Source organism: Salarias fasciatus, chromosome 18 (genome assembly GCF_902148845.1).
Source record: "Salarias fasciatus chromosome 18, fSalaFa1.1, whole genome shotgun sequence".
Lineage (NCBI taxonomy): Eukaryota > Metazoa > Chordata > Actinopteri > Blenniiformes > Blenniidae > Salarias > Salarias fasciatus.
The window spans coordinates 28,482,094-28,501,120 of record NC_043762.1 but is presented as its reverse complement, the minus strand read 5'-3'; the positions used below and the strand labels follow the sequence as shown (position 1 = coordinate 28,501,120).

Genomic DNA, 19,027 nt, shown 5'->3' with positions numbered 1-19,027 from the left:
ACAACACGCCTCTCCGCCTGGGGAGCGGCGCAGGGTGGAGGGGGGGGTGGAGAGACGTGGGACAGCCCTCCTGGAGTCACAGGGCTCAGGAATGTCGTGTGCCTTCTGGGTTTCGTTTTGTTTCTGTCGTTTTAAAAACAGCGCGTCGTTTCTAATCGCGTGTCCGTTCAGTAACCTGGCTGAGGTGGAGTGGGCGCCCCCTCCACTCCCTCGGGGGCCGCTCTCTCGCTCCGGTCGGGGAGGTGGGAGACCGACGGCGCCCCCACCCCAGCAGCGGCGCGGCGCCCGCTGCTGGCCGTCCTGCCCGGCGGCGGCGGCGGGTTAAGCGGTTATCTTGGACTTGGAGGATGGAGCCATGCACAGAGTGGCCTGTGGGACAGGTGGACAGAGCCTGGAGCTAGGGGCGCCGCCGGCCCTGTCATCTGTTGGCGGGGAAGTAGTTGGGGTCCAGGTAGTTGTAGCCTGCGCTCTGAGGCAGGCAGTAGTCTCTGTCCAGGAAGGGCTCGGCCTGCTGCACCGGCTCCAGCTGGTGGCTCGGCTTGTGGGTCTCCGTCTTGAACAGGCTGGAAGAGGAGGAGCAGAATGTCAGTCAAAGAACCACCAAGTCAATACGTGATGACCGCTAGCACCGAGTTTACAGTCAAATGTGAGTCAAACTGTTCAATGTGCAGCATTTGTAGGATGAGCGGCGGAGAGGAGAGTCAGCGGCAGAGCCGGCGCCGAGGGGCGGAGCTGAGGACCGATCGACTCCAGGCGGCTGCAGACCGTCTGGGCAGCGAGCTGCTGGCCATGTCGTCCTGCGATCTTTGCTCTGCTATAAGACGGCGGGACGCCCACGGCCCAGCCTGTCCCCGGCAGACCCTCACAGGGGCCGGAACGGGCTCCGTCCAAACACTTCTGAGTGTGTGTGGTTGAAGTGAAGCACTACAGAGGAGCGTTTCCCTCAAAGCTTCCTTCACGTATCTCTGCTGCTCGGGGGCGGAGGGAGGCTCTCACCAGTCGGAGCAGCTGGAGCAGAAATCCACCGAGTTGTTGGGCGGACAGTCCTGACAGTGCCACCGGACTCCCTGGATGGGCTCCATGCCGCAGACGTCACACTGCGCGAGAACAACACACACACACACACGAATCATGGGGGAGCGCTCCCAGTGACACGGCGTACCGACTCGGGGGCGCACAGAGGAGCGCCGTCCTCACCTTGAAGCCGACGTGCCGCACCGCCGCCTTGTCCTCCTGGATCTCCTGGAGCTTGTGTTTCTTCAACCGCTTCAGCTCCAGCAGCTCTTTGTACTCCGGCAGATTCCGGAGCTCCGGGGGAATGCTCTCCTCGTCCTGGGTTCAGCGGGAGGGAGGGAAAGAACACAGGCAGGAGTCAGAGGGAGGGGGAGGGTCATCAGGACCAGCAGACACTCCACCCAGGAGCTGAACCCGATGAGGAGACGCGCCCAGAGCTTTACGCCCGCAGCAGACTCGTCTTCGGCCGGTATTGACCCGTCTAATTTTAGCAGGAGGCGAGCAGCGTGTCCATGAATCACCAGTCCAGGTCTCCTCTGTGTTGCAGAGAGCAGATTGTCTTTCCATCCTCAAAGAGCTCAAGTGAAACCCTTCGCAGAGAGTGCCAACCCTGCACAAATCCCTCTGAGGGAAAAAGGTTCAAGTCCAGCCATCCACTGCCTAAAAGCCCCTCTGTCGGTCCTCCGGTGGAACACACACACACACACACACATACACACACAAACACACACTCGCCCTGCAGAACACCTGGGGGAGGTGGAAGGTGACGGCGGCCCACGCCGGCAGCACTACTGTGACCGCCATCCCGGCGGCGTCGGGGGGTTTGTTAAGGCGCTGATGGAGAGAGCAGCCTGTGTTCCCGGCGGGGCGCGGCGACCCCGCTTCACTTAAAGGTTACCGCCATCAAACCAGGGAGGAAGAGAAATGTCAGGGCTGGAGTGGCGGCGTGCGTCAGGAGCCGCCGCTTCATTCTGGCCGCCACCGTTTGCTCTGATTTATCCACTTTTGATGGTACAAGCCGCCCTGATTGAGGCAAAACGCTTCAATTCATCCAAATCTGCTCAAGTGGAGCAAAGCAAGACGACCCAAACGAGAGCGACCGCAATCGACAAGGTGACGAGCTCAGCCGGAGTGATTCCTCCTCGGCTGAAATGGATTTAAATGAACTAGTCGGGTATAAAATAAGCTGTGGAGGTTGTATATTGTGCAGTCTCATCCTCCAGGTCAGTGCTTTGGTACGGAGAAGATGCAGCAGAGGTTTCTTCTCCACTGTTGCTTCGGTTACTTCACATCTGATTAACTGCTTTTTAATACTTTTTATTGGAATACTGAGCAGACTGATGATTGCTGAGACTGGGCACACTTCACTAAACTGAACTGAACGGGACGCAGCGAAACAGAGAAGATATGAGCCGATTATTACTTCAACTAAACAGCACTGGGTTCGTCCTGCTGGTCCGTGATCACCGGCATCAAACAAAGACGTCCGTGACCTTAAGCCAGACGCAGGACCTACCGACTCGTCCGCAGAGGGGTCCTGCGCGCTGTTGAAATACGCGGCGCGCTCGTCGTCCTCGTCCATGTAGACCGGGGGCTCGTACGACGTGAGGAAGGTGGAGGGGCGGTACAGGTGTTTGTTGAGGTGGTGCTGCCTCTTACTGGACGCCTGAAGAACAGACAGGAGCAATCTGAGACACATGCATTTTCATATCCGACAATCATAAATACTTCCTAACAGCAGACAGAAAAATGGAAGAATATATTATAAGTTTGCTTAACGCTCTGTCTTTTGTAGAACAACAGTACTTAAAAAGCGGCAGAAATGTCAAGGATATAATCCTGTCGATGTATTTATTTGAACAAGTGAGATGATTTTTCAGTGTCGCCTCCACACACCCATGCTCACATCATCACAGCAGCAGATATTCGAAAAACTGAAGCGACTGCCCCGCTCTCACGTCACTACATCCAGAGAGAGCAGGTGAGTGTGGTTAAAGGGGGGTGGGGGGGGGAATCAGGATTACCTTTTTAGTGTACATGCAGAGGTTGGGTGTTCTTCCAGGCACGGGGATGCCAGCTTTAGTCAGTTTGATGAAATACTTTTGAACTCTACTGGCAACCTGAAACGTTTCGACAGGGAAACGGCGAGGTTAGTGTCAAACAGAAGACCGAGGCACGAGTGTCACCAGAGTCGGAACATGGCAGAACTGAGTGTTACTAAGGTGATGGAACCGCAAACGACCGGATAAAACGCCAATAAGTTAGACAGGTGACGTAATACTTTGAGACGAAATCTCATCACAGAGAATTTAAATGCGTCTCTGGCAGGCGTGTGACTGTCTGCACTTAATTTCAATTCTTCTTTGTCACCTGTTTCGCTGTTCGGTTTCCCAGCTCGTCGGCAATCTTCTGCCATCTTCTCGACTCGACTTCCTCAGGCGGAAACTTGACGAGTAGCTGCTCCAGCTTCCTCTGGCGAGGCACAAACAAACATCATGCTTACACTCAGAATCACACCAATAGAACAAAAACCGGTGTTAATAGAACGTCTTGGGATTGTTAAGTGTTCCTCTGCACAGAACTGCCTCTCTGCTGATGCTGCTGTGGTAATATAAGGTCAACTGCATGTCTGTGGGTTTACGACATCAAGCTAAACAACTCCCCTGACAAAATCCATCAGCCGAGTCGAAAACACTGAAACATCGGAGATCCTCGTTACCGACCTGCTCTTCCACGGTCCACAGCTGGTTAAATGTGTCAGGCTTGTTTGGGTGACAAATCCTCCCCCTGATCATCTGTGGAGAGCACACGAGTGACAGGCGTGCAGAAAGAGATTGACATGAGACAAAAATAATGGGCCCGTCACCAACTGGAGGGATCTTTACATGTGAACCGCCTGGCGCAGCCGGTCCGTCCGTCAGGCTGACGGAGAAAGCCGGGCTGTCAGATGTGACTGGAGATGTGTCATTCGGAGGACGGAGAGAATAAAAAAAAAACAAAACAGCAACTCTTTTGACTGACAAACAAAATCCTGTTGAAATTCAGGGAGTGTCGTCTGGGGAAATGCAAATGCGTCTTGTGCAATATAAGCGCGGAGCGCTACAGAAATAATCAAGGAGTTGTTTACCGGGCGCTAACTACTTGGCGCCGTCTAATCCCGTCCGTGAATTAACCGCCGGCCTCGGTGCCATGAAGACGTGGGAAAAGGACACAACAAATGCAACGGAGGAGCCGTGATGGGAGGGGCGGGACGGGCGGGTTTCCATAGACACACGCCTGACTGAGCGGAGGAGTGTGAATAGAGGAGCCGGGGACGGCGGAGGTGTTAACCGGTAATAACCCGGTGATTTGTGGGGCGACCCGCGGCGGATCTGTGACTCACCAGGCGAAAGTGCCTGCACCTGCCGCCGCCCAGTGAGGAGACGGTTCTGTTAGCGACGCCGGGACGTACCTGTGTCTGTCGGCCGTTCTCCGGGGCGTCGCTGGTGGGTAAAGACGAGTACACCGTGGAGGCCTCCGCTTCCTTTTTGGGCTCGAGGGGACTTTTTGGTCTAACAGGCAAACCTGAAGTGGAATGGCAAAGGAGTCTCTCTGGGGCTTCTGCTGATGACAAGCAAGAAAAAGGGAAAAATTAATATATATAAAAAAAAAACAATTAACATGAGAAGGAAATCCGAGTTGTTTAAGTGCCTTTGTCGAAGATCAACTTTAATCGACGGGTCTTGCGCTTCTTGTCGCAGAACTCCCTCTCAAAGTCGCCGAGGCCCGAGGTGTACTGCTCCCAGGCCACGTCCGGGAGCTGGACCACGCGCTGAGGACACGGCAAGCCCAGATTCACCTGGCAGGCACAAGACACCGCGGTCAAACACCAACCAACAGGTGTATACACTCTCAATGTATCCACTAAAAATCAGCACGGAAGCATTAAAACAGCAGATCATCTCTGTTCTACGAGCCGACCATTCACACACCGACACCAATCAGCCATCGCATTATGACAACTGACAGGTGCAACGATGAGGAGATAATCTGCTTCTCACTTCACTGGGCAGTGCTTCGAATATATTAGGTAGCAAGTGAACTTTTAGCCTGTAAAACTGATTGAAAACAAATCAAAAAAAGGAATGAAGTGGCTGGATGATGGAGTCAGAATATCTCCAAAACGGCGACTCCTGTTGGGAGAAGCAACGGTCAGTATCGTCCAAAGTGGTCCGAGGAAGAAAACGCAGTGACAGGTGACAGATCGACGGCGGTGAGACTGAGCTGACTGCTGCAGACGGCCTCCTGACCGCCCCGCGTCTCCGCTCCGGGTGTGTTATTTAACCACAGCAGTAAAATTAATGCATTCACAAAGCATCCTGTGCATGAAGAAAGGGCTGAGAGGACGACAAAGAAGATGAAAAAAAAAAAAAAAACGAGTGTGAAAAGCCTCTTGGAATTTAGTTGAGCATAAAATATAGAGTTTGATGTAAAAAAAAAAAAAAAAAACTGCTTCACAGTCAAACTGAGCCTGAAACATCTAGTGACAGTAAAATGAAAAACGGACTTGTACTTCATGTATTAGAGGAGAAAGATTCGGTCTGGCTGTTCCAGACTTTATCTATCATTCGAAAAGACTGAAAACATGACTCAGCTGCCTAAAAACAAGACGGTCAATAAGCAGATAAACTCACGAGTCTTTATGAGGTACACCTGTTGAAAACTGCCTAAATCTAATCAGCTCATCACACGGCAGGAACTCAGTGCACTGAGACGACCTGCTGAGGTTAACGGTGAGCGTGAGAAACTGAAACTGAACAGGCCGGACGGAATATTCAAAAAACTACTGATCGGCTGGAATTTTTCCACATACAATCATTTGTAGGTTTTACAGTCAGAAAATGGGAAAATATCCAGTGAGCAGCAGTTCTCTGGGTGAAAATATCCCACTGATGCCAGAGCAGAACGATCAGACTGGCTCAAGCTAATGGGAAAGGAACAATAACTCAAATCACTGCTTTCTGACAGCACGGCACGGGGAGCGCTGAAGGCAACGAGCGGCAGGAGCAGAAGGTCACGGCCGTCAGGTGAGAACAGGAAACCCAGGCCGCAATTCACACAGGCTGGCTTAAACCGGACCACAGCAGACTGAGGAGGGACAAGACTGGAAGCTTAAACTACTTGCTTGTGATTTCTGAAAACCAGCATGATTCTCCACTGGATGTCTCTGCACGGCGCTCCACTGTCAGGGAACACACTTGGCTACGCTCTCTCAAAATGAAGTTCAAACTGTGCGATCCTTCCGCTCTGGGCCGGAGCTTTAAAATGGAAATGTGTCTCTTGGACATGAACGTGTTCGGTCCTCTGCCGGTGAGCAGCTTCCACGTCTAAAACGGCCCCATCAATGCTAAAAAGCACATTGCAACATCTCTTACGCTAAAGTGCTTGAATATTTCAGCACGATGAACCTAAACCACTTATTTCACCCATCTCGACAGCGTCCCGGCAGAAGAGGCTGCAGTCCTCACATTTCCACAACAGCAGCGGACGCGAGTTCCCGTTACCTGTTTTTGCAGCTGCTCCACAAAGCCGATGGGATCAGAGAGCGCCTCTCTCTGGTGACGTGCCAGTGTCTCCAGGTCCAGGATGGCCTGTGTGCGCTGGGCCTCCAGAACGCCGATGGTCTGCAGCAGCCTCTGATAACTGACGTAAAGGGAAGCGAGGTTAGACAGGAGAGGAGGGAGGGGACGGCTTACATTATTTAACCTGACACTTGCGATGCTGCAGTGCATCAAAATTTCAGCCCACAGGTCCATGCATAATTCAGAAAAGCTGCTGAGACCCCAAACAACTGCACGAAATACCTTTGTTTTTTTAACATTTGCCACCTGTTTAGTTGATCCATGCACCGAGGATCACAGGGGTTCTACAGAAGCAGCCATAATGACTCCAAACAATTCCCTCTGTACCTCCACAATGGCACAGGAAGTGATAAGATCACTAAAGATCTCAGAGCAGATATCAACAGAAAAACACTCGCTTGCTTCTCCTTCAAGCGCTGTAAGCCTGACCTTTCCACTCACACACCCCGAGGCAACAGGAGAGCTGCTAACTGTGCCGTCAATGACTAAGTGTGAGACTGACTCAGACTGCGAGAGCAGAGCGGGAGGAAGTGAGCGCGAGGTCGCAGCGTCCCGGCCGGCTGTAACGTCCTGCAGGTGAGGCTCGGCGGAGCAGAGTGGTTAAACCTCCTCTAACCGACGCTCTGGACACCATTTATTCAGCAGCTGCTGGTGCTTAAAGAGTCCCACAAGCAAAACGAGCTGACGAGTCGACCGTGTTTAGCGGCGTGTGCTCCTCGGGTTGTCCACCGTTACATGAACAACGCCGGTGCTCCATTGCCACCTGCTGGGCCCGAGCTCCACTGACCCGAGAGCCCAAAGACGAGCCGAGCGGAACAACACGACGCCACGTTACTGCCTGGTAACAAACTGACATTCATCAAAATCCACAAAACTGACAATTCTCTGCATTCAGCAACTCTGCAGCGCCGCGTGATGCCTTCCTAAAAACGACTCCGAGCCGCATTGATCGCCGGCGTCAGAATTCCCCTTACTCAGCAGGACCGGACCTCGGCGTGTCACAGAAACTCTGATTGAATGTAACGCGAGAGCAGCGAAACTCGGCTCTGAATCCACAATCCAAACGAATACCGCACTGGGAGCGAGGGGGGGGGGGGGGCGGCGGCTCGGGCGATCACGTCTCAAAGCTCCCTGCGCCCCTCCTGCCGGGAGGATGCAGCACACACCAGCGGTTAGCAGGGCCGGACTGAGCCCAGCGTGGGGCTCGGCCACAACTACAAACATGGGATCGTGCGTGACAGCTAACCACGAGCAAAGGTCAGCGCCGAGAGATCCTTCTCCTGTGAAAACAGCCCGTCTGTTTGAGGAAGGAGGCGGCGGTCTCGCTAACATCCAGTCGCCTTCAGGCTTTGGAGCCGGCGGTTAATTCACACAATCACAGCGGCAGACGCGAGGTGGAAATTAGACAATGAAAGGTGTGGAAACTAAACAGAAAGAACGGATCTATACAGTTAGACTCTGATCACCCAGTTACTGGAAACAAAGCCGACAAATAAGAAAGCATTGTGTTCCTGTGTCAGTAGTGATACAATTAAAATAAATAAAATACTTCTACAACAAATCATCTCTTCACGTTTGCTTAGGGAGCTTTTTTTTTTTTTTACTCATCTAAACTGTTGTTAAATCTAAATAATTTAAGAGATTGTAATTTCCACAACACAAATTCTAAATGTAAATGGCTTCTCTGTTCTTTAGCACAAAACAATCAACGCAGACAGATTCAAGAGATAAAACAAGAGAGAACAAACAGAAGACAGAGATCAAACACGACCTTAAATCCAAACATATAAAGACAAGATATCAAATATTGAAACAGACATTTTTTCCTTGTCATTAAAGAAGAGTAAAATGTGAATTTAACAGCAAAACATCTAAAAATCTGACAAAGGTAAAACAAAACACTGAAAGGTGCTCATATGAAAAAAAAACAGAAAAATTATGATCTTTCAACCAACTGGTAGATTTAAATTGAGATATCACTTTATATGGCATGTTAAAATGTTTACTTTTAACATGAACTGATGTAACACTGATATAAACACTGAGAAGTTCAACCTCTTTAGACTTAAACAGCCGTTGAAATGAGACTCTTGGGTGTGGCGGAGAGATAGCTGTAGTATTTCACACAATTTAGACATTTTCATCAGAAAGTCAGATTATAAATATAGTTCATTGGTTTTAAAAAGAAAAAAAATCACATCAGAAACAGAGGCTCCTCCAGAATTACTTCACATTATTGGTGGTAAAGATTTCCTAAAGACTGGTAAAACTGCACAGTTTTGGTCTCCACTAAATCGGTGACAACTGTAAAAACAGGGTTCTGCCACTTTTCTGACCCATAGAGTCGTTCCTGTGACTTTCTACCAAACCAAGTTTAACTGGAGCCACAAAAGATGTTTAACCGTTAAAATGAGGCGAGTCCAGCTTATCAAGCTTCACACAGGCGCCAGCCTCCGGTGCTGAAAATGAAGACCATGCAGAGGAGCAGAAAGACTGTAATTCTGGGGGAAATCCAAGAGGGGGGCGATGATGTCGATTTCAAAAAAGACCCCGGTTCCATTAGAACCCATTCAACAACGCCAGATTTCAGAGTGCAAATAAACATTAAAAACCTGGTTCCAGAACGTTTGGTCTCCATCGCTATTTCCACAGCCGTGTCGGCTCGACCAGACCCCCGTGTAAGTATAAATCATCTGTTGATTTATTTAATCATCCTCCTCTGTCCACCGCATGTGGTCATGTGACAGGCTGGACCAATCACATTTACATCCGGCTTCAAATGTTCACTATGGAGACGCCCAGCTTCCAAACAGGAGTTCAGAATGTTATGGGTGGCGTCACGCTAGCTCCGCCCATCTCCAATATACAGTCAATGGTTTCACATTTAACTTTGATATAAATAAACTGTTTTACGTTGCGTTAATTAATTTCAATTAATTCATGAAGTTGAACATCACATTTTACCTGTTTGGGTTTTTCGCCTGATTTTAGCCATTTCATTTGGTTTTCCCTGTCATTTTATCATTTTTCTAAATTCCTTATGGTTTTAGTTATTTTCCCACCATTTACATGTACTTTTGTTAATCCCTTCTTAGCCAAGATTTAGGATTAGTTTTCAGAATGACTGATGAGTAAATGAAAAAAAAAAAAAATTCAATTTAACATTAAATTCAGTGAAGAATCATGGAGCCAAACATCACTGTCTTCAGAAAATAAATCAAGAGAATTGAGCAGTCCAGTAGAATGTGGATGTGGACGTCGTCCCAACAATTCTCCATGATAACATGCAACTGAACCTCAACTGCATCTGCTCTCACGCTCTCCGTAGGGGCACAACCTGGACATCAGAAATAAACCTTTTATAAATCTTTTTTGATGTGACGCCGCTGATTTGGAGCCGCGACCAAAGATATCGCTGTGCCTTCTTATCTTTTGGGTAAATCACAGCGAAGCCATTTCTCATTTCAAATGTGCTAAACGCTGAACTTTGATGGAGTTTGGATTCAAACACTTTTCATGACAGCAGAGTGATCTTTGAACAGAGAATCCCTCTTTTCACTTCGAAAGCAGCTTTGATTCGATCACAGCGACACCAGAAAAAAAACAACTGTGTACATAAAATGGCGGACATCAACAGAAAGATTCCCCCGGGGGCTCCCACGTACTCTTTGTTGTGTTTTAGAGCCAGGTGGTCCGACTCAAAGTAATACACGTCAGGCTCCTCCTCTTCCTCCTCCTCCTCCTCCTCAGCAGCCCGGCTCTGCGTCAGCTTCTGGTTGCCCTCTGCTTCTCTGCCCTCCACGGAGCCGCCGTCCTCCCCGGCCGCCCGCTCTCCAGGGTTAACGGAAACCGGCTCCTCGCTGGAGGGGCCAACAAAGTCTGAGGGTGCAGGGTCCTCCCCGGCGGGGCAGTCCTCCTGCAGCACCCCCACCGCCTCCCCCTCCTCCTTCAGGGGGCCGTTGTCTCTGGGGGGGGAGCAGGGCTTGGAGGAGGAGGAAGAGGAGGAGGAGGAGGCTTTGCCGCCAGACACAGCCCTCCTGGGTGAGGTCCGCAAGGTGTATCTATGTTCATAGAGTTCTGTGAAAGAGGGGGACATGTTGGGTATTGAGGGGTTGCACCCTGGCTCTGTGGGGGAGGGGGATTTTGTTAGAGGGGGTGTAGTTTCTCCTGAGTTGCTGTTGTTGTTGATTGGACTACTGTTCATGTTGATGGTGAAGGAGGAGGCGGAGGAGGAGGAGGTGGAGGCGGCAGCAGCTTCCTGCACCGGCGTTGGAGTTCGGCCATTGGCGTCTTTCGGGCTCTCCGTCACCTGCTCCTCGTGAGCCAAGCACAACGGATCGCCGACCACGTCCACCTCCATCTCCTCCGCCTCCTGTTCCTTCGCCACCATCAACTCGGGGACAGGATCCACCGGAGCACCCTCACATGTAGGTACAGAGGAGGCTGGCAATACCTCTGAGCCAGAGACCTCCATCTGCCCCGGGTCAGAGTTTCTACAAGGCACAGCGGGGTCGGGGAACGAGGGCGCCCCCGTCTGACTGCCGTTGAGCAGCGACGGGCAGTTTGTGGCAGAAGCGGGATTTGCACGAGGCTCTTCAGCGAGCGTGTCAGACTCATCTGCTTTGTTTTCTCTGAGTCCATTAGAGGCCTTGTGATCGTTCGGGGGCTTTGCTGGCCCGTCGCACTCCAGACGCCCATCCTCCGCCGTCCTCCCCGGCAGCTCGCCCGCCTGCTTACCGAGGACAGGCGAGGCAGGGTCTGTGTTGGCAGAGTTTTGGCTGGGTAGTTCTTCACAACTGTTTTCCTTACTGGGCTCTGGTAAAGAGACTGGACTTTCAGGTTTCAGACTCTCGGGGTCCTCCTCCTGTCCCTGAGACTCTCCAGAGCGGGAGCAGCGTTTGGCCCTTTTAATTTGAGGAAAAGCATCTTGTGCCCTCTTCCCTTTATCACAGTTCTCTGACTTTTCTGGGCTGACGTCCCTCTCTATACAGGACACGCCCCGCTTCCTGGAGCCAGTCCATTGTTCAGCCTCGCTTGCAGCAGCGTTAGTGTCCAGTACATTTTCATGTAACGTGCTCTGCTGTGAGCCGACCTGTGAGTGAGTGTTCTGCTTTTCATCCTGCTGCGTATTCTGTTTAGCGTCCTGCTTAGACTCCTGTTTCGACTCGCTGCTGGCCTCCTGCTTCGAGTCCTGATTGGCGACCTTCGTGTCCTGTTTCGAGTCCTGCTGCTTGGACTCCTGCTTGGACTCCTGCTGTTTTGATTCCTGCTTGACGTCCTGCTGCTTCGAGTCCTGCTTGGACTCCTGCTTTGTGCCCTGCTTTGCCTCTTGCTTGGCGTCGTGCTTCGACTCTTGCTTGGCGTCGTGCTTCGACTCCTGCTTCGACTCCTGCTTCTTCTTGGGTGATCGGGCCCGGGGAAGAGGTGACGCCGGAGTCTCCTCAGGCTGGGCGATGCTACGGTTTCTGAGAGTTCGACCACAAAAGTTCTCATCCAATCCATTGAGCCCCACTGATGACCTTGTGACACGCGAGGAACGGGACGCGGCCATACTACGGCGGTGCCTACAGTCTCCTCATCCTGGTGCGCTCTCCTCTGCAGCAGATTGTCGGCACCTGCAAGACAAACACCAACAGATCCTTAATTACACCCTCTAAGGACCAAACAGACAATTCACCCTTATTCCACAATTACATCCTGACATGCCAATACGTATTAGTGAGGTTGGTTACACGGCAGGACAAGGTAAAAAAAGAATTATCCTTAGCATTACCCCTGGAGTGTCTCAAATAAAAGCATGTACCTCAAGCCTTTTGTTAAATACTGCTCAGCTCACACCAGAGAGGTATTGATTTCTTCTGTCATTGTATCCAAGCAACACCTTCTGTCCACAGGGAAAAACTAGCTGTCTTATATCAGGTCTGTATGAAGAGAATACATTTAAAACTGTAGGAAATCTTACAGTGACACCAACAAACAATCCAGTGTAAATGGCCACTCAGTCCTGAATGAAAAGGCCTTCCAGGTCATTTCTATGAGCGTGGTAACTCCAGACACGAGGTGCCTACAAGCCAGTAAAGCAGGGTGCATTTATGAAGGTGTATTACCTATCTGAGAAAAACAGTCACTGCGACAGCTTTTTTATTACCTGGCTGCAGAGATTAAAGTGTTTTCTGTGTAAAATAAATGTGATTTCCCAGCTGACTGATTTCTGACACAGAAGCCACATTGTGACTGGTACGTTCAATGCAGCAGAGATAACGCCGCAGACATCAGACACTGTCGGCTTTTTATCTCTTTATGCCAGGTGTGCCAGAATGCTAACGGGCTGCAGTCCACCCAAAAAACTTGCCAGAATGTACACAAAGTGAAACGCTCCGACGAGGATTCACACAATGAACTTCCTGACACAATTCAAAGCACGACAAAGCTTCAGAATGCCCGCTCTGTGGGTTACTGTGGCATCCTGCAGATAAAGATATACTTGTGCGAGTTACAACAAAATCCAGGCTTACAGTGTGAGCTGGAAATTTAACACCGTCTGAATGTGACCATGCACTACATCAGCCAAGAACATCTCATTTTGTATAGATAATTCATTTCACAGATGAGCGGTAATCTCCATTCAAATGTAACTTATGTATAAACATCTAATGGGATTATGTTACTGGAATAACATTAAGATTAGAACTGACGCGAGCATGATTTGATTACCAGTGCGAGATTAGTCACCACAACCATTTCAAAATGCTGGTTTTTTTATTCTGTGCACAGCAAAAGTCATAACATGAGGCAAGAAATAAAAGACACACACACACACACACACATTGTGCCTGGCAGTCTTGGAAGACTAAAAGCAACAACGCTATAAAAACTCATCGAACAAGCGCTGAATGGGAAGTCCCTGATGATCAAACCACAAAAATACCTGCAACATCTACACATCCTGATCGAAGAGAGCAGTAAACGAAAACCACAGTGTGTGTGTGTGAAATGGAAACATGCAGTGGATGAATGCAGTCAGGAACTTTTAAGATCACACAGAATTATTGTGTCTGTTCAAAGACAATGAATTCCCAAAACACACACACACACACACACACACACACACACACACACACACACACACACACACACACACACACACACACACACACACACACACACACACACCTGAGAAACTTGCTACTGACATGTCCCCATATTGTGGGGCAGCTAATAAATCTAAGAAAGAGGACAATAAAAGCGTGCCGTGGTAAAGGTCATATAAAAGTGACATTAAGCCGGGGATGATCTCACTGGGTGTCCTTTGGGATGTAACTGTAGTGTTCGGCTGTAGTCAGACGCACTGCATCAATTAACATTGTGGACAAAGTGCTCATTTTCATTAATTCCAAGTACATCAATCTGGGGGCTGACCTTTGTCAAAACTAATGTGAGATCTCCTGTATTTCTACACGAGGACAGCGCCTCGCTTTTAGCACACTGGAGCAACATTGAACTGTCTCGACCAGAAGCGAGCCAGCCTCCAAATTCATTTTGATCATGATCCTTGGGAGAGCCGACACAATAGTCACCTGGACCAAGCAACACCACATGCACAAATTACTCACACTTCACTACAGACTCCAGCTGAGAAAGCTAATGTGATTTATCCATGCATAAGATACAAGGGAGAGAAAGAAAAACGAAAAGGGGGAGCAGGTTATTCACACTGAGCACCCACCCTTAGACTCTCCTCAACACAACTAATTACACTGACTCATTTGACCTGCTCCCAAAAACCAGAAAACTAATCATGACCTGAAAATTATTTCACTTACAGTGAAGCTGAATAACCACATAAAACACTCCCTTCTTCTAATAATTACCCTGTTTGGGGCTTTACTGGCAAAGTTTAAATTAATAATTAATCAAGGCTAATGCTGCACTGAAACGGCTGTTGGAAGGTTCTGCACTTGCAATATGAAGCAAGTTAACATTACGTCCGACGATTCTGTCGCAGTTCAGATTTATACTCGCATCACATGTGCCTGACAAGTGTAACGACTGGAATACTGTAAAATGAAAAGTACATGAGGCCTGTGTGTTTGGAAAGCAGTGACTGAAGTTCTGGAGGAATAATCTCACTCTTTACCATGACATGAGGTCTCTTTGGCTTCTAAATATATCACTTACATGCATTAATTTATGTCACAAACTTACTGAATACACATTATGAAAATTAGAACGAATGTTCTGTAAGACATTGATGAGCTGAGTACATTGTTTTTTCCTGTAAATTGTGGGCAAACCCAATTTCAGGTGAACCAAAGTCTTTCAAACCACATTAAATCCAGACAATCTGATATTAAAGATAAACCTCTCTGGCACTAAACTGCCCATGACTCACGGCAGCACAAAGGTCACTTGATGAGAGCTCACTGGTGGGTCAGATCGAGGCAGATGTTAGCAATTTGTTAAACTGGCTGGCGACCTGAGCCGACAAGCTCTGCGGACAGTACGACAACGCACGTTTCTGCTGGAGAAGCATTAGCAACAGTGTCTGAAATGTTTCAAAAGGAAAGAGCCAAAAACTGTCTGAAGGCCTCTCGCAAGATCTGCAGTACATCAGAGCCTGGTTCAATACCACCAATTTGATCTGACATCTAAAAAGTAAACATGCAGCGGAGTACAAAGGTTTCACTTGCGGGGCTTTCACATGGGCCGCGCTCTGAGAAGGCTCCCACTGTCTGATGGATGTATATGCCATGTTCAATAAATACCTCATGGAGACGGGCTTCAATCGCTCCGGATAACAATCCACATAACGACGTGTCTTTGAAACTATGGCTATATCCTGCCATCGCCACATTATCGTTCGGACACAGCCTTACCGGAGGTGACGGCATACAGGAAGGATCATCTAAACAAGAAGTGGGCAATGCTGCTTTTACTACAGCAGCTCTGCAGCTCTGCCATGTCCAGCATGTCAATGCTTCGGACACTTTTCAGTGTCCAATGATGATGCACACAGGCCTGTTTTACAGGTCTCGTACAGTAGACCAGGTGAAACAAGCACATGAATACAAAAAAACCTCATGTCATTTTGGACAATAAAAACCCACTTTGGACCGGCCGATACTTTGCGACCAGGACACTCCGGCTATTTAAGACTACAATCCTTTTTCTTTTTTTTTTTTTTTGTTAATCAGCTTTGACCAGATCAGATCCAAATTTAAAGAAAAGGGTAAACCTATCTGTGTTGTTCTAGAAATGTAATCACTAAATATTAGCCAGTGATTCTACAGAGGTTGTGAGAGAGGAAAACATGAACCACAAACTTGTAAATAAAAGTCATCGAGCAATGCAGCGACCAAGAAATGCCCCACATGCAAATGTATCTAAAGCAGCAGAACTTCGGTGGCTGTGACATTATGTGAAGCAAAGTGAACTGAATACCGACTAGAGACTAAATGAATCTAATAGTGAACACAGGAAACATTTAGTCTGGTTATTTCCATTACAAATTGTCATTACTATGGGAAAGTTCCCTGTAAACACTGTCCAACACTCCAGTTAACAGAAAGCCACACTCAATTAAGCAGGCGGCGATGCCACATGGGTTTATTTCCATGAGTGAAAACAAGAAGAGAAAGAGCTTTCTGGAGGTTTCTGTGTGGATGTGTTCATTTCTAACACAGATGCCAAGAGGAGAAAAGGAAATCTTCTGTCTGTGAGATCAAGGCTGAGATACGAGCTTCTGGTACCAGTGACCAAGGTTACAACCATCCAACTACCAGTTCATTAGAAATTCAAAATCCTGCCACATTTCACTTGAAGTACAGGCAGTAAACATACTTTAATCTGGGTGTCTCATCCAAGTGTTTTGCCTTTGTTTGGGAGCAAAGAGGCATGGATAAATTAAGATTATCACTGAACCTTTTTTCACCAACAAAACCTTAAAAAGTTTAACACTTTTAAACAGGAATAAAGTATCTTTTTTTTCATTCAATCTAGCATTCTCTTTAAAGTTCTTACACTTCATGGTATCATCCTGAGGGTTGGACTGAAGCCCCCGCCTGACACTGAGAAGGTCCAAAAACATGCACGTGAGGTTAACTGGTGACCCTAAATTGACCCTTGGTGGAAATGTGAGTGAGTGTGTGTGTGTGTGTGTGTTTGTCTGACACTGTGATGGAGTGCTGACCTGTCCAGGGTGTATCCTGCCCTAACCCACAGTAAGCTGGGATTGACTCCTGCATCCCGCCACACTGAACAGCATGAAGTGGTGTAAGGTGGACGAATGAAAGGTGTGCCTGACTTTTCCTTCTCCTGCAGGCCAAACGATAAATGGCAAACTGTGTCACTTTAACAACCTTAAAAGTTCACAGCAAGCTACACTGTACAACAGGAATTCAGTAAACTTTGGCCACAATGTGAAGGTTCCTGCGCACAGATTGCATGATGAAAACTCAAGTTGGATTGAAGGCTTGATGTAAGTACTCGGGTCGGGCTGATCAGTAAGTCATTGCACACTGTTAGTTGATCTAGGCTGCAGCATCACCCCAAATTTCTGATACTGTTAGAATTTGACAAGACCATAACTACAGCCACCCCTGAACCTGTCTCACAGCATCATGTAGGACCACCGATTTAGAACCAAGACTAAAGACAGGAACAATTCTGTTGTGTTTCATCTGCGACGGACGAAAATCTAAGTATGCAGTGGTCCTCCAACATCTCCCTGCTTCCATACACTTTATTCAAACACTCAAGTCTTCACCAAAGAGTTTACGCTGCAATCTTCTGTGCTGAAGCATACTAAAACGTGAAGCTGGGCCCTCCAGGGCCAATCACATAAGGTGTAGTTGCCAACAACAAACCCAGAACCTCTCTCTAAGATCTCACACAAAGCAGTGGAAACACTGATACTGACTCTTCGCATCCCACATTTCAGCCCACTCCCAGCGACCCTCGGAAGCCTTGTTTGGTTATCAAGTGATGTTAGCACCTGCTGACTGCCTTACTATGCCCATGACAGATCGGCTCTAGCAGATGGTGCTGAGCAGTGTCCAGTCAGATATCCAGGCTGTAAAGTCAAACATGTAAACAAGCAGAGTGTGGAAGCTATTGTTGACAAACCAGCTAGGCTAACCCCGGTCGCTGTGCTCAGGGTGGGAAACTTGTTACTCTGCGCTGTGTTTGGACTGTCCATCCCTGTCGCTGACCTGTAGTTCAACACTTCCACGGGGCCTACAGGCAACAGCAGATCCGCGAAGTGGTGCTGGAATACATACCAATGAGATCCGCTCAGATCGCACCATCCCGGCTCATCAGCTGCCGCGAGCTTCGGCGCAGATAAAAAAAAAAAAGTTGCAAGCACGAGGATGCCGTTTAAACTGGCGAGCACGTGCCGCCGGTTAAGTTACCAGTGGTTTACGGCGGGTTGGTTAGCGGCATAACTCTCAGGTCCATGAAAATAACACTCCGCTCACACGTTTAACCAAAACAACCAGGCTTCTGCGAGCGGGGCTACACGTTAGCATGGCTCAACTTCCAGGCAAACCTTAGTTGACCTAGCATACCGATTTAGCAGGCTAACCGTAGCAGCAACTAACTTACCGTTAGCCGCGGCGGCTAAATATAAAACATTAACGCTTCAAACTCCAGCCCGCAGGCTGTTGCACAGCTTGGATTAAAATGTTATCTCACACACGCCCTGAGCCAACAAGTCCATTACGCGCTAACTGAACAAAATCTCCTCGACTAGTTAGCCAAGTTAGCTAGCGTTACCTCCGCTAGTTTCGCTGTTAACTGCATCGTGCAGAAAAGAGTCGTGGCGGTTTTACGTGTAGCCGCTCTAATAACATTACAAGCTAGCTAGCACGGCGGCGGATACACACGGTAACTCCAACGACGCGATTTACAAACTAAATAAAGCCCCCCAAGCACCGTTTTCATCCAAGGTTTACATTAGTACTGAAGTAGCATGATTAGCAGCCGAGCGGTATAATAGCGGCTGGTAACCAGTTAGCAGCCGCGGCTAGCCGCTGCAGCCTGACACTAGCTAGCCAGGCTAGCTGATTGTTCCGCGCACAACTTTGCCGATGTATTTATGGACTGCAAACAATCGTGGCCACGCGCATTTTCAGCGGGCTGATAAATTCCACTTTTGCCGTGTGCTCCGGCTCACGAACCGGGCTGGAGGCACACTTCTAAACAGCTTTTGTCGCTCATGAAATGCACATACCTCACTTCCGTAAATCTGCTGCACGTTCGGCCGCAGCCATGTTTCCAGTCCAGTCAGTCAACTAGTCGGGGTGTGTGAGCCGACTCAGCCGCTCTCCTCAAAATGCAACACTATCTTCTATATTTCTCCGTGCCACTTTGGTTTCATTGATGAGCGATCA

General features: G+C 48.7%; 1 protein-coding gene across 3 annotated transcripts; it reads right to left on the bottom strand.

The window, feature by feature from the left end:
- Positions 1-124: 124 nt before the first annotated feature.
- On the bottom strand, positions 125-18,974 carry LOC115405741 (ZZ-type zinc finger-containing protein 3-like). Of its 3 annotated transcripts, XM_030115431.1 has the most exons (13): positions 18,868-18,974; positions 12,025-12,250; positions 10,301-11,988; positions 6,558-6,696; positions 4,705-4,852; positions 4,466-4,614; positions 3,738-3,809; positions 3,385-3,486; positions 3,039-3,134; positions 2,531-2,680; positions 1,198-1,332; positions 997-1,097; positions 125-563 (listed from the first exon to the last, which is right to left on the bottom strand). In XM_030115431.1, exons 2-13 carry the CDS (start codon positions 12,184-12,186, stop codon positions 419-421), a joined length of 3,087 nt encoding a protein of 1,028 aa, XP_029971291.1. In that variant the 5' UTR covers positions 12,187-12,250; positions 18,868-18,974; the 3' UTR covers positions 125-418. The 3 variants fall into 3 exon arrangements, with proteins under 3 accessions (XP_029971291.1, XP_029971289.1, XP_029971290.1); XM_030115429.1 differs by having other exon boundaries at positions 10,301-12,250; XM_030115430.1 differs by lacking the exon at positions 18,868-18,974 and adding an exon at positions 17,915-18,036 and having other exon boundaries at positions 10,301-12,250.
- Positions 18,975-19,027: the final 53 nt, after the last annotated feature.